The sequence below is a fragment of the Chelonoidis abingdonii genome, chromosome 10 (genome assembly GCF_003597395.2).
Source record: "Chelonoidis abingdonii isolate Lonesome George chromosome 10, CheloAbing_2.0, whole genome shotgun sequence".
NCBI lineage: Eukaryota > Metazoa > Chordata > Testudines > Testudinidae > Chelonoidis > Chelonoidis abingdonii.
In genome coordinates, this window is record NC_133778.1 from 52,166,013 (window position 1) to 52,179,800 (window position 13,788).

General features: G+C 37.1%; 1 protein-coding gene across 8 annotated transcripts in view; it reads left to right on the forward strand.

Annotated features, from left to right (window-relative positions):
- Positions 1–11,235, forward strand: part of PRPF40A (pre-mRNA processing factor 40A) — a 51,317-nt gene extending 40,082 nt beyond the window's left edge. For all 8 annotated transcript variants that reach the window (XM_032789952.2, XM_032789953.2, XM_075070226.1 and 5 more), the window contains 6 exons: positions 881–976; positions 1,845–1,931; positions 2,024–2,120; positions 2,218–2,279; positions 5,257–5,391; positions 9,920–11,235. In XM_032789952.2, coding sequence (XP_032645843.1) covers positions 881–976; positions 1,845–1,931; positions 2,024–2,120; positions 2,218–2,279; positions 5,257–5,391; positions 9,920–10,012 — 570 coding nt within the window. In that variant the 3' untranslated portion in view covers positions 10,013–11,235. The remainder of the gene's footprint in view (positions 1–880; positions 977–1,844; positions 1,932–2,023; positions 2,121–2,217; positions 2,280–5,256; positions 5,392–9,919) is intronic.
- Positions 11,236–13,788: the final 2,553 nt, after the last annotated feature.

A 13,788-nucleotide genomic window follows, 5' to 3' on the forward strand; every position in this document is an offset into this window, starting at 1 on the left:
ATGATTCAACCCAGAATTCCAAGGGGCAGGGGAGACTGCGGGAACTATGGGATAGCTATGGAATAGCTACCCACAATGTAACACTCCAGAAATCGACGCTAGCCTCGGGCCATGGACGCCCACCGCCGAATTACTGTGCCTAGTGTGGCTGCGTGAAATCGAATTTATAATATCTGTTTTATAAAACCGGTTTAATATAATTCGGAATTATCCTGTAATGTAGACGTAGCCATAGATGCGCCATCTGGGTAAATCATAAGAAAACAAGCATCAGTATATCTGTCTCTTATATGAAGTTTGTTTTCCTTCACATCTTGTTCATGAAATGATATTACAATCTGCTGTATGATAAGTGTTTCAGGCTAATAGTGGTGTGTCAAATGATAGCTCGTCAAATTGTTGACTACAATGACAAGGCTAAAAGAAGAGAGCTGCTGTTTCACACACTTAGAATGATTGGAAAGAAAATGTAGGAAAAATGCATTGATTGTTCGATGGCGGTGTTTAGCTGACTTTTTCTACTTATTTGTGTGTGTAAGCGAGGTTAAGTTTAAGTGGGGTAAGAGCACTACTTATTTTAAGCATAACAGAAGTGAACTGTTAAAGATTTTCACTGATAGCCATTAAAAAAATGAGAATAACTCTAAACCTCATGGAAGAAACATAGGTACATCTGAATATGACAGTCTCAATCTTTGGACATTTGGAAGTGTGGGACACATTGTATACATGAACTTGTTGGGGTGAGGGGCAAATTCACCTTGTAGCAGTAAAATGTGTTTTTTCCATTTATGAAATGATGTTTGTTTTACTTCGTTGTTAGACAGACACACACAAGTTTTTCTGTAGTAGTATTTCACTCTTATTCCTTTTAATATAGATCAGAGAGAGATTTGTGAAGGAACCAGCATTTGAAGACATCACTCTAGAATCTGAAAGAAAAAGAATCTTTAAAGACTTTATACATGTACTAGAGGTAATTTTTCAATTTGTTTTTTCATAGCAATTTTTAGCAGTTTTTTGTAAGAAAAAACTTTCCAAAACTGTACTGAACTGTCTTATTTTGTGACACAAATATTAAAGCCTCAGTCTGAAAGTAGTGAAGTGTATTATGGTTAAGCTATTTTCATGTGTTTTGGGTTTTTTTGGTGATTTATTGAGCTGTATTCATCTAACTTCCCTTTTCATATACCTCATTCTACAATAGTTACCTTTTGGGCTAAAATTTTCTTAACTGTGTAGACATGAATGTTTTTTAGCAAGTTTGATTTTTTGAAGGAGTAATAACTCAATCTGTCTCAAGCTACAGATGGCTTATCAGGCTGATGTAATTTAAGGAGTAAACTGCATCTTGTTTTATTAAAATTTGATTTGGTGTTGTTTTTTTAAGAGATTTAAAAAAAAATTTTCAAACTTCAAATCTGACATAAAATAGGTCTTAATGAGCAGTATGTACTTGGCTAAATTTGGGGGGAGGCCATTAAAATTAGTAATATTTAAAAAATGCAAGACTAAATATGCATAATGGAAAACTGAAGCTGTTTGCATCCATCTTCAAAGTGTGATGCTAAGTGATTCCTTCCTAAGTGACTCTTTTTTTTTTAATGCTTGATTTTACAGCTTTAACAGTGCATTAATGGCAGTTTCTTTAAATTTAATTTTTAAAAAATGTAATCTTGCATATAAAGAGAGGCTACAAACAATAAGATTTCAGATGTTATATTGTTTTAACAAATTGATGTCAGTGAACATGAGTCTCTCTTTTGGACTGGTGCTAAGAAATTGGTCAACTTATATCGGATTCTTTAAAACAAATATAATGTTTCGATTATCTTATACCACAGCACGAGTGTCAACATCATCATTCAAAGAATAAGAAACATTCTAAAAAGTCTAAAAAGCATCACAGAAAACGGTCTCGCTCCCGTTCGGTAAGACCCTTCTTAGAATAGTATATGAAAGCTACATTTACAACACATTGTCTTGCAAGGTTAATATTGAACTCAAAATGTTCTGTTTAAAGGGTTCAGAGTCTGATGATGATGATAGCCATTCAAAGAAGAAGAGGCAACGCTCAGAATCTAGATCAGTTTCTGATCGTTCTTCCAGTGCAGAATCTGGTAAGATATTTTCCCCTCTCCTCTGTTAAAACAAGTCTTGTCATGATGATGATGGGTCTTAATGTTTTATTGATACTTACTTTTCCGTGTATTTTAGAGAGAAGTTACAAGAAGTCAAAAAAACACAAGAAGAAAAACAAAAAGAGGAGACACAAGTCTGTAAGTACAGCTTTTTATTATGGCAGTCAAGCGATTAAAAAATTAATTGCACGATTAATTGTGCTGTTAAGCAATAATAGAATACCATATATTTAAATATTTTTGGATGTTTTCTACATTTTCAAATTGATTTCAGTTAAAACACAATGTACAATGCTCACTTTGTTTATTTTTTATTACTAATATTTGCATTGTAAAAAACAAAAGGAATAGTATTTTTCAATTCACCTAATACAAGAACTGTAGTGCAATCAATGTAAAACTTTAGAGCCTACAAGTGCACTCAGTCCTACTTCAGCCAATCGCTCAGACAAACAAAGTTGGTTACAATTTGCAAGAGATAATGCTGCCTGCTTCTTGTTTACAATGTCACCTGAAAGTGAGAACAGGCACTATTCGTGTGGCACTGTTGTAGCCGGGGTTGCAAGATATTTATGCATCTAAAGATTCATATGTCTCTTCATGCTTCAACCAACATTCCAGAGGACATGCGTCCATGGTGATGATGGGTTCTGCTCGATAACGATCCAAAACAGAGCAGACTGATGCATGTTCATTTTCATCATCGGAGTAAGATACCACCACCAGAAGGCTGATTTTCTCTTCTGGTTGTTAGGGTTTTGTAGTTTCCACGTCTTAAGACTTCTGAAAGCATGCTCCACACCTTGTCCTTCTCAGATTTTGGACAGCGCTTCAGATTCTTAAACCTTGGATTAAGTGCTGTAGCTATTTTTAGAAATCTTACATTTTGCATTTTGTCAGATCTGCTGTGAAATTGTTCTTAAAACAAACAGCGAACATGAAATATATGGCAGAATGCGGGTAAAACAACCGGAGACATAAAATTCTCCACCAAGGAGTTCAGTCACAAATTTAATTAACTCATTTTTTTAACGAGTGTCATCACCATGGAAGCATGTCCCCTGGAATGGTGGCTGAAGCATGAAAGGGCATACGAATGTTTAGCATATTTGGCATGTGAATACCTTGCAACCCCAGCTACAAAAGTGCCATGTAAATGCCTGTTCTTGCTTCTGGGTGATGTAAATAAAAAGTCGGCAGCAGCATCTTCCTTAAACATAAACAAATTTGTTTGTCTTAGCGATTGGCTGAACAAGAAGTAGGACTGAGTGAACTTGTAGGCTCTAAAGTTTTTTACATTATTTTTGTGTGCAGTTATGTTAAAAAAAAAAATCTACATTTGTAAGATACACTTTCACAGTTAAGAGATTGCACTGCAACACTTGTATGAGGTGAAGTCAAAAATACTGTTTCTTTTGTTTTGTCATTTTTACAGTGCAAATATTTGTAATAAATAATATAAAGTCAGGACTGTACACTTTGTATTCTGTGTTGTAATAGAAATCAATATATTTGAAAATGTAGAAAAACATCCAAAATATTATTTAGTAATTTCAGTTGGTATTCTATTCTTAACCAGTGCGATTAATCGTGATTAATTTTTTTTGAGTTAATCGTGTAAGTTAACTGCAGGTAATCGACAGCCCTACTTTTTGTTCTAGAGCTAGCCAATGAATACACTTGCTTTTCACTTAATCTTTGAAGGTACTTGTAATCAGCCCTATTGCCTTATTAGATCATTACATGAAACCAGAGAGGTGACTAGTACTGGTAGCTTAACAATAACTTCCTGTTTTCCACATATAGCTTTCAGGAACCATTTCTGAGGGCTCAGTTCTGAGTATTATAAGGCCTTGCTTATGAGGTCTAAAGTTGTTTATAACGGTAAATCTTGCTAGAGTGATTACCCCCATGGCCGCCCTCAGGACTGTCATCTTGGCAGCCATAGAAGCACTCAGAGATGGGAGTCCTATTTTGCTCTTGCCTCATGCCAGGGATCACTCCCTCCTGTCTCTCTGTGTTCCAGAGCTATTTTGGGAGCTCAGATACAATGCTAATTGGAGCAGTGTAAGAACTCCAATATAACCTATGTTGTCATTTATTCTGTTATCTTTTTCTTTGTAAGATTCAGGACTGGTGAGTGTCTGTTGGCATGGGGAAGGGAAGTGATTTGAGTTTACTGATAAATTATGGTGGTCACATTGCCACATAAACACGGGGTACTTTTATGTTTGTTTTTGTATTTTCTGAAGTTGTAAAATTTAGCTGCACTCTTTTGAGAGTGGTAGCCCTCTCACAAGAAGCCCTCATATGGGATAGACACTGTTCAGTGTGGCATACAATTCTGGTGATTCAACAACAGTTGACCATTATGTGTTAGCTGCCACAGGAGGGCTAGTGGTCAGTGTGAAAGCCATGTTGCTTTAACATTTCAGTTGTATTTATTTATTTAGATTTAAATAATAAACATTCCTATCCAAGACTGTAGGCACCCTAGTGTAATCACTCTTGGTGTTTTGTGGTAGTAATATTCAGGTAGGACCTCTGCCAGCAGCTAGCTATAGAGATGTGGCTTTCCAGCCATTCCCCATGCCAGGAAATACACCATCAACCCTTTGCAAAAGCCATATTGAATAGATGACTTCTGCATAAATACCTAACTGGTCAGGAAGCATCAGTAGAGCATTGTGTGGGTCCTGTGGGACCCGCGGGATCCCAGTCCCACTGCAGGGCTCTAGCGTCTAGTGTGACCTAATCCCTCATGTGTATGATTATAAAGCAGAAGAGTAGAGTAAGTTCTCCTCCACCGATTTTAGTTGTTGCTATGTTTCAAGTTGAAGTCAGCCTACCTGTCTTTCTTCTTAAATCATTTGTGTATGCATTTGTCTGTGTATTGGCTTTCTTCTGCCATGTTCATGGTATTTGGTTGGTTAGTTCTAAACAAGAACATGTTAAATAAGCCAGTTTGCTTATATGTAACCCAGTAATGGAGCTTTGCAGAGTTTAGTTGTACTGAGATGTGGGTACACTCACTGTGCACATTATACAAATGTTAATAAAATAAATATTCGGAAACTTTAAGAATTTTTCACATTTGTTCATTTTATTTACACAGGATTCACCAGAATCTGATATTGAACGAGAAAAGGATAAAAAAGAAAAAGAGAGAGAGAATGAAAAGGATAGACCTAGACAAAGATCGGAATCAAAGCATAAATCTCCTCCTAAAAAACGTCCTGGAAAAGATTCTGTAAGTTTTTTTTTCTTGGTTCCATTTTGTTTAATGTCTGTGAGGTTTTTTTATTTTATTTTGGCTAAATACAATATAGTAGCTTTACAGATCCACATAAAAATATACAACTAATTAAAGAGTAGCTTGCTAATTTATAAGCTAAGGAGTTATTGTGATGGGTTGGATCAAAAATCCCCTTTAGACTACCTCTCAGCCTGTTTTCATTCCCGAGAAAGATCAGATGTGGATTGGTGTCTCCAAGTTCATTGGTAGCTTAAGTGTTTTTTGACTGGGCACTTACTGAGAATAGTCTTTTCTTAGGAAGCTGACCAACTGCTTCACAGAGGCTACTTAAACTTAAACAAGTACCTAGCCTCATACTCATAACTTGGAATACAAAAATGATACATGCATACAAATAAGATGAATATATTCAGTAGATCATAACCTTTGCAGAGAGATGTTACATGGCATATCTGACATAAAACATATTCCAGTTATGTCATATTTACTTTCATGAGCGTATTTCCATAAAGCATTATGGGGTGCAACGTCACATTTACTTACAGTGATTTTTATCTGTAGATGGACCTAATGTTCCAAGAAGATCTAAAATTGTTATTAGTATATGTTTTGGGATCTGTGTAGCTTGGTAATTCTGCATGTGGTTTTGTGTAGATGTCATATTTTCATTTTAAAGCTGTATTTTAATGATTATTTATGGTGCAAAAAAAAAAACCACCCAAAACTGAAAGTGACATACACTGTTGAAGGAAAGTAGTGGAACGTTTTGGGCCATAGTCCACATGGCGCTCATGCTACGATTGTATTCATATTTAAACAATATGGGATTTTTAGTCCAGAATGGGGTAGAACACTTATTTTTTGTCAAGGTCCAAATTTCTTGGTCAAGGTATAGTCAAGGTCGAGGCTCCAGAGAAAATAATTAAAAAAAAAAAAAAAAAACCCTACGATGATGATAAATAAATAAAAAAGATTTTGAGGTCCCTTCAAAAGGATTTGGTGGTCCAGACTTGGCCCGCCATCCACCTATTGACTGTCCTGGTCTAGAACACAACAAAGACTAGATTTGATGGAGCAACCTTTCATCTCTGGGTGTAGCTGCCCTTTTCCCCGCTGTTGATTTAGCACTGGTGGAGCTGCACTGGAGCTAGACCAGTGGTGGAAGAAAGTGCTAATGAAGCTAAGTGGTTCTTGGGCTTTTTGAAAGCAAAGAATATTGTTGAGAGCACTTGCAGAGTCCACATTTTATTATAGCATCCATTCTGAGTAACTTGTATTTTGGAGAATATATAGACTGGATTTTCTAAAGAGACTAAGGGAGTTAGGTAACTGAATGAGAAATTCTCTCAGGCTCAGCACTGTTGGCTCCCATGAAAGAGCATCTTGTAATGCTGTCAGTGAGGTGTGTAGGTTGCAGCTGTACCCTGTTGTTCAGTCCTTTCACAGACAGAAGTCTCTCAGAACTCTATCTCTGCGGGGTATGTGGTAATTCATTAGGATATGTGTCCTCCCAGAACAATCCATTTTGGCACCTAACTCTCTTAGGCTCCTTAGAAAATCCCAACCATACATCTGTTGGGTGGGAGACGTATTATGTTGGCAGCAGGGACCCAAGAGTAGCTAATCTGTCAGGCTCTGTCTGCATTATGCTTTTTTGCTCAAAATTGCCCACTCTTGTTAGACCAATGGTGGATGCATTAGTGTAGATAGGGCTCCAGACAGCTGCTGGTGTTCGCAGTAGAGCTGTGTGAATAACTGATTGTGGTGGTGTGTGGTTGGTTGGTTGGTTTGTTTTTTTTGTGGGGGAGATTTCTGGGAAATAACTTTTTTTTTCCTTCAGTTTTTGACAAATCAAAAAATTGGGGGGGGGAATCATTTTGGGTGAAATAAAACGTATCTTAAAATTGAAATTTTTTATTTTTATTTTGACAATTTTAAAGGGTCATTTAATAAAATTAAAGGCAATTTTTAAATGAAAATTGCTTTGAACTAAAAAATCAGAACGTGTTTCAAACATGTCGAAATAAAAATGTTTTTATTTGTTTGGTAACTTTCAGTAAAAAAAAAAAAATTGAAACATATCAATTTAGAAGATGTTTTAGTGTTGCTGAATCTGCATTTTTTGGACAAAACTGTGGCCTAGGTTTAGTATTCGACACTATGTTGTGAAGACCTGCTCAGAGCAGGGTTAGACAACATGGTGGTTAAAACACAAGCTGTCACCTAGAACATTGTCTACTCCAATGCTTTCACTGTTGCTACCAATATTGGTAGCAGTGATGAAAAATTTGTGACAAGAAATCTAATGTTAGGCCCTCCTTTGGATGCTTATCTTCTGAGAACAGTTGCACACAAGTATATTTCATATTGCACTGAGGGATGTAGGATTAGAATTCAACAAATGTTTTCATGTTATATTGCTTCACTTGTCATTTCCTTTAAATATGGAATGTATTCCCTTGAGTTTTTCGCTATACAGTAACTCCTCACTTAATGTTGTAGTTATGTTCCTGAAAAATGTGACTTTAAGTGAAAGTGTTAAATGAATCCAATTTTCCCATAAGATTTAATGTAAATGCGGGGGGTTAGGTTCCAAGGAAATTTTGGGGGAGCAGACAAAAGACATTATATACTGTACAGTACTGTACTGTGGTGAGGAGGTGCCCCGGCTTACCCCTGGGGCTAAGGGCTGGGGGTGCAGGGTCTGGGAGGGAGTTAGGGTATGGGAGGGCGCTCAGGGTGGGAGGGCGGTAGGAGGCTCAGGGCTGGGGCAAGCAAGAGGTGCAGAGCACTTACCTGGGGCAGTTCCTGTTTGGTGCAGGGGGTGTGCAGGTGGCTCTGCGTAGCGCGGCACCACCCCCAGGGCTGCAATTCTGGGAGCTGTCCCCCCCAGCAGGCAGGGCCACCCGGAACACAGGGCTCTAGGGCTCTGGGCTAAGGGGGCCCTAGAGCGCTGCTTCTCTCCAGCCACTGACTGCACGGCTGCCCCTGCTCCTCTTGAGTCCTTCAACCCGTGCTCGCAGGGCTGCATTCTGAAAGAGGCTTTAGAGCTGCAGGCCAGGACCCCCTTAGTCCAGGGCCCTGCAGCCCCTAAAGCCCTTGCGTTCCAGGTGGCCCTGCCTGCCGGGGGGAGGGGCAGCTTCCCCGCTTGCTCCCTCCCTCCCAGAAAGTCCTAAGTGCCGCCAAACAACTGTTTGGCAGCAGGGGAAGTGCTGGGAGGAAGGGAAGGGGAGAGGGAGGAGGCAGAGAAGAGGAACTTGTGTAATGCTCCCTTGTAAAATCAGCCAAATGACATTATAAGAACGGCCACACTGGGTCAGACCAAAGGTCCATCTAGCCCAGTATCCTGTCTACCGCCAGTGGCCAATGCCAGGTGCCCCAGAGGAAGTGAACCTAACAGGTAATGATTAAGTGATCTCTCTCCTGCCATCCATCGCCACCTTCTGACAAACAGAGGCTAGGGACACCATTCCTTACCCATCCTGGCAATGCATTAAATAGGACTTAAACTCCATGAATTATCCAGTTCTCTCTCAAATGCGTACAAGTCTAGCTTCCACAATTCTTTTAGTTGTTAAAACCTGCTGCCCAAAATTTATGTTGCTTCTATGTTTTGTTGTCTAACAATTTTATTCTTTACTATGGTTTAACTAATGGCCTGGTACGGACGTAACTTACGGTCTTAATGCCAGGACACCTCTTAGCCCTTTAAAATTGGCGTACATTAGCATGCTTCCAGTCATTGAGAACAGAAAAGTTAATTTCCACAAACACATTTGAGTTTTCAGAACTTTGGGTGAGCTAGCTGGTCCGGGACATGTAATGGTAAATTTATCAATTAATCCAAACACCTCTAGGACACTTCAGTCTGTGACAGTTCCGCAGATGGTCACGCTAAAGGGAATCTCCCTAACATCTGCATAAGACGAAGCAAAGAATCATTATCTCCACAATGACTTTATCGATCTTAAGCGCTCCTTTTGTATCTCGATCATCCAGGGGCCCCATTGGTTGTTTAGCAGGCTTCCTGCTTCTGATGTACTTAAACATTTTGTTATGACCTTTTGAGTTTTTGGCTAGCTGTTCTTCAGACTCCTCTTTGGCTTTTCTTATTACATTTTTACACTTAATTTGGCAGTGTTTATGCTCCTTTTTTATTTACCTCACTGGGATTTGACTTCCACTTCTAAAAGATGCCTCTTCTTATCTCTCACTGCTTCTTTTACATGGTTGTTAAGCCATGGTGGCTCTTTTTTAGTTCTTTTACTGTGTTTCTTAATTTGGAGTATACATTTAAGTTGGGCCTCTATTGTGGTTATAAGGGAGCACTGCACAACTTTAAACGAGTATATTCTCTAATGGAACAGCGATGTAACTTCGAAACAACGTTAAGTGGAAGATGTTAAGTGAGGAGTTACTGTATTTCCTAATGAAGGCCAGAAAGCGGTATTGGAACACATGCAATAGCTGCCGTGGGTGAATTACAGTGTGTTCTTGTCATAATCATTACATTTCTTTGCAGGGTAATTGGGATACATCTGGGAGTGAACTGAGTGAAGGGGAATTAGAAAAACAGAGAAGAACCCTCTTGGAACAACTGGATGAAGATCAATAAGAACATTATTTATACCAAATACATTCACAGTAGGATTTAATAAAAGAAACTGATGTCTAATTCAGGACATGAGTTCTGATATTCTGAGTTCCATTGCTGAAAAACAGTGGGTTTTAATGATACTGCATAAAAAAATGCATTCAAGTAATATCATTATGGGGCCTGGCATCAAATTTAGAAAAAACGGGGGACATTTGAGTTAAAGTTGAAGTTCTGTTCTTGACTTGCTAGGAAGCATATATATTCTGTACACCCTAGAGCCCTTTGATGAATGGAAGTTGTTTCACTTCTGACTCTGGGTCCTGCCTAGTCTGGCCAGGGAAAGTATTAACACCTTTCTAGCAATCCATGTCTTAAACAGTTCTTTCTGGAAAGGTGCTAAACCTGCTTTTACAGGCCAGTGGAGACCAGCTAAATTTCCTTTTTGGAAAGATTCAAAATGTAGTTTCTCGTGGTTTAAATGTCTGTGTTTGTTTTTTATTTTTCTGGCAGGAGGAGGGAAATGGAGAGGGAATAATGAATCCATTTCTTGATTTATTGTAGTACAGAGAAGCACCAGAAACAGAAATTGCTTTTTTTGTGCACGACATTACTGGCCAAACTTATGGTTTTGATAATTTGTATTAAACAAAAAATGTGACTTCCTGGCTGAGACTTTCTATGTCAAGTTTCATCTTGGAGTGAATTTTTATGGTAAAGTTTTAAAACCTTACAAATAGGTGTTTATGATGGAAATCTGCTAGGCCTTTCATTACGGTGGCACTAGAGGGCGCTGCTGTAAAATAGCCACCATTTTTATCAAAGTAAAACCTGACATATATATTAAAATGGCTGAGGGCATTATTTCAGCATTTATCTTGATAAGAAAATTTAACATAAAATCAAATGGTAAATTAATTTCAATATGTTGCCTTAAGGACCTGCTGAAGAAAGTACCACCAAATTTTAAATAGCAGTTGCAATATTAATGTAGAAAATCAATGTTATTCTAAACCTTTTCTTTAAAAAACAAACAAAAAAAAATAGTATTGTTTTTAAAAATTCAGCTTTTTTCCCCCCCTACCCCTTTTGGTAGCCTCTGACCAGTTTTGCTTTGAGGAAAAGTTCTACTTTCCCTATTCAGTGACAAGTATTGACTACTGTGGTACACATTCTGAAACCTTTCTGATTTGAATATTTTTGTACATTTTTATCAATTATTAAATTTTGTCCTCTAGCGTATACTGGTATTTATTTCTAGTTTTAAATACTCTGTACATCTCTGATAGAAATAACCACTATCTATGATTGATGGAATAAGCAACGTGTTCACTCAATTTTTATTTTGAAGACTGTGCACAGAGTTTAGCTTCCTTTTCAGTGTATTACTCCCTTTTTCTAATACATATGACAAATGTTACCAGTACATGAATGCCTAAAAAGGCCATTTAAGATCAAAGCCTAGAACTGCAGCATTCACACAGAATATTTTCAGTAGGATGGGTAAATGAGTCACACTTCTTAAGGCTGCTCTTTGAGACTGAAACTTTTCAGTTGAAAGAAAATATTTGTTAGAGACATATTTGGTCTGCTGTATTCAGAAGGAAATGACAGGTTTTTGTATTTAAGGATATTCAGTATACACATGTAACATAACAAATTCTAGTCATCCATCACTACGTAACATACCTGTGAATCACTCCTTACTGAAGAAATACCTTATACAACTTTTGCCAAGGTAGGATTTGAGGTAAAGAATTCTAATAAATTGTATTTTATATATCATAAAATGTTTCATGCTGAATATCCAAAAAACTACAAATGAACTAAAATGTTGGCAGTGGGACTGTTCCATATTTCTGCACCGTGCCCAGCAACTATCCAAAGTGTGGAAAGTTGCAGGTTAGTCTATGTGTCAGGAATTGAGCGCTGATCATGGGTATATGGCTATATAAAATCAGTTAGATTTTAAATATATATATTTTGCTAACCTTGTAAAATTCACTTTCCTGTGTTTATATTTTAAAAAAGCAAATACATTGGTATTGTAACAATTAGGTTAACTCTATAGTGAAAAACAAAACCAAACACACAATTTAGGGGTGATAGTACGCTGTACACAGTTCATCATGTCTAATATTTGGTTTTACATTGAGAGAGATTTGAGAAAATGTTTAAAGGTAGCGGATTAGTTTAGAATTTTTGACAGGTAATAATGGTTTTAAAACACATTAGAATTTGTGTAAAATACTTTTATTGCCTAGCATAGTTTACATGAAGAAACGTGTTTCTAAGTAAATATTACTTTTAAAAGGTTTGTCTTTATTTTTCCATTAAAAATAAAAAATGTAACTATAAATTATTCTAATGGAATGTATCTCTTTTTTGTATTTCTCAGTCAGATCTTGGAAAAACCATCCCAATAGGAAATACAGTCTCATTTAAATCTGTTTTAGCAAGGCATAGCTTGTTTTCTAATCCTGAGGGGAAAAGTATTTTTCTCCTCCCATCTCCCTCCCTCCCTCCCTCAGAAAAAGTTTTGCAGCCTCATATTTTTCAATGGATGGGACTGCTCCTTCCTTGTGTGATAGGAAGTGTTCTGCCCGTGGATATTTGTCTGCTCATAAGCAGCAACAACAAAATTCAGTCTTAGTATTTTTCCTTCTCAAAAGGCATCACAATCCCTTGATTTCAGATTCTGTAGTTGTCTTGAAATTAAAGGGATTACTGGCAAAATAAATTTAGTTTTCCTTTTATTAATAATGCTTTTGATTACTAAAAGAATGTTTAAAAATCTAATCAGTGTTTTGCTATTTGTCTCTTTTGCACAATGCTCAGGTTGGACTGAAAGTTAGCTTTTCTGTTTGTCAGTTTCACTTGAATCCCAAGCACTAGCTTTAATGCTGTGGTGCTTGGGTTACGTATTCTGCAGGGCTATCTTGAATCCATTCTCCCCATTTGTTTTGTATTTGTTAAACCCTTTTCAAAAATTTAAATCTAAGGTTTGGTTATAAGATTTGTTCTCTTAAATTTGATCTTCGCCATATTTTATTAAATTGTGTTATCACTTATACTGCTTACTACATTTATGGCATAATTTATTCACCACCACCCTAAATAACTTGTCCGCCATTTTATTCTTATTATTAGATTAAATTTTGCTGCAGAAATGTTGTAGCACATCTATTTACACAATTTTTTAATTCTTTTGTGGTGTATTTCTCATGAATTTTTGCCTGGCATCACTGAAAATCTTTTGAGATGGGGGAAGAAGGGAAGGAAAAAAGTCATGGAGGTAAATTATCTGTTTAGGTGTTGTGATTTTTTTTTTCTTAGATATTAATTAAATCTGTTCACAGGATATGGATTGCTGGTCAGGGAGCTGAGCCTTGGTAAATACAAACCTTATACTCAAAGAGCAGCTGGAACTATTCATGAAGGTGCTGAGAAGAGCAAATTTTTTCTTTTCTATGACAGTGTCTCAAGATCTATCATCAATTGTACTACAATAAGAAATGCTTGTTAATCAAAAGGTGTGGGATTTGAAATGCTTATCAAGGAAGTTAGACCAGGGTAAGACTGATGAAAATTAGTGACTGATAAGTAAAAATTTAAGGTAGTTTTTTGTTTGATACACCTATATTGAAAAGTAGAAGTGCTCATAAAATAACCATATTGTGATTATATTTCTCCAATAGTGCTGTGTGCTTAATATAATCTCATTCCCTTGATTCAGAGTACAGGTTTTGTACTTGTTGGCTTAAAAGCGGGAGGGATAGCTCAGTGGTTTGAGTATT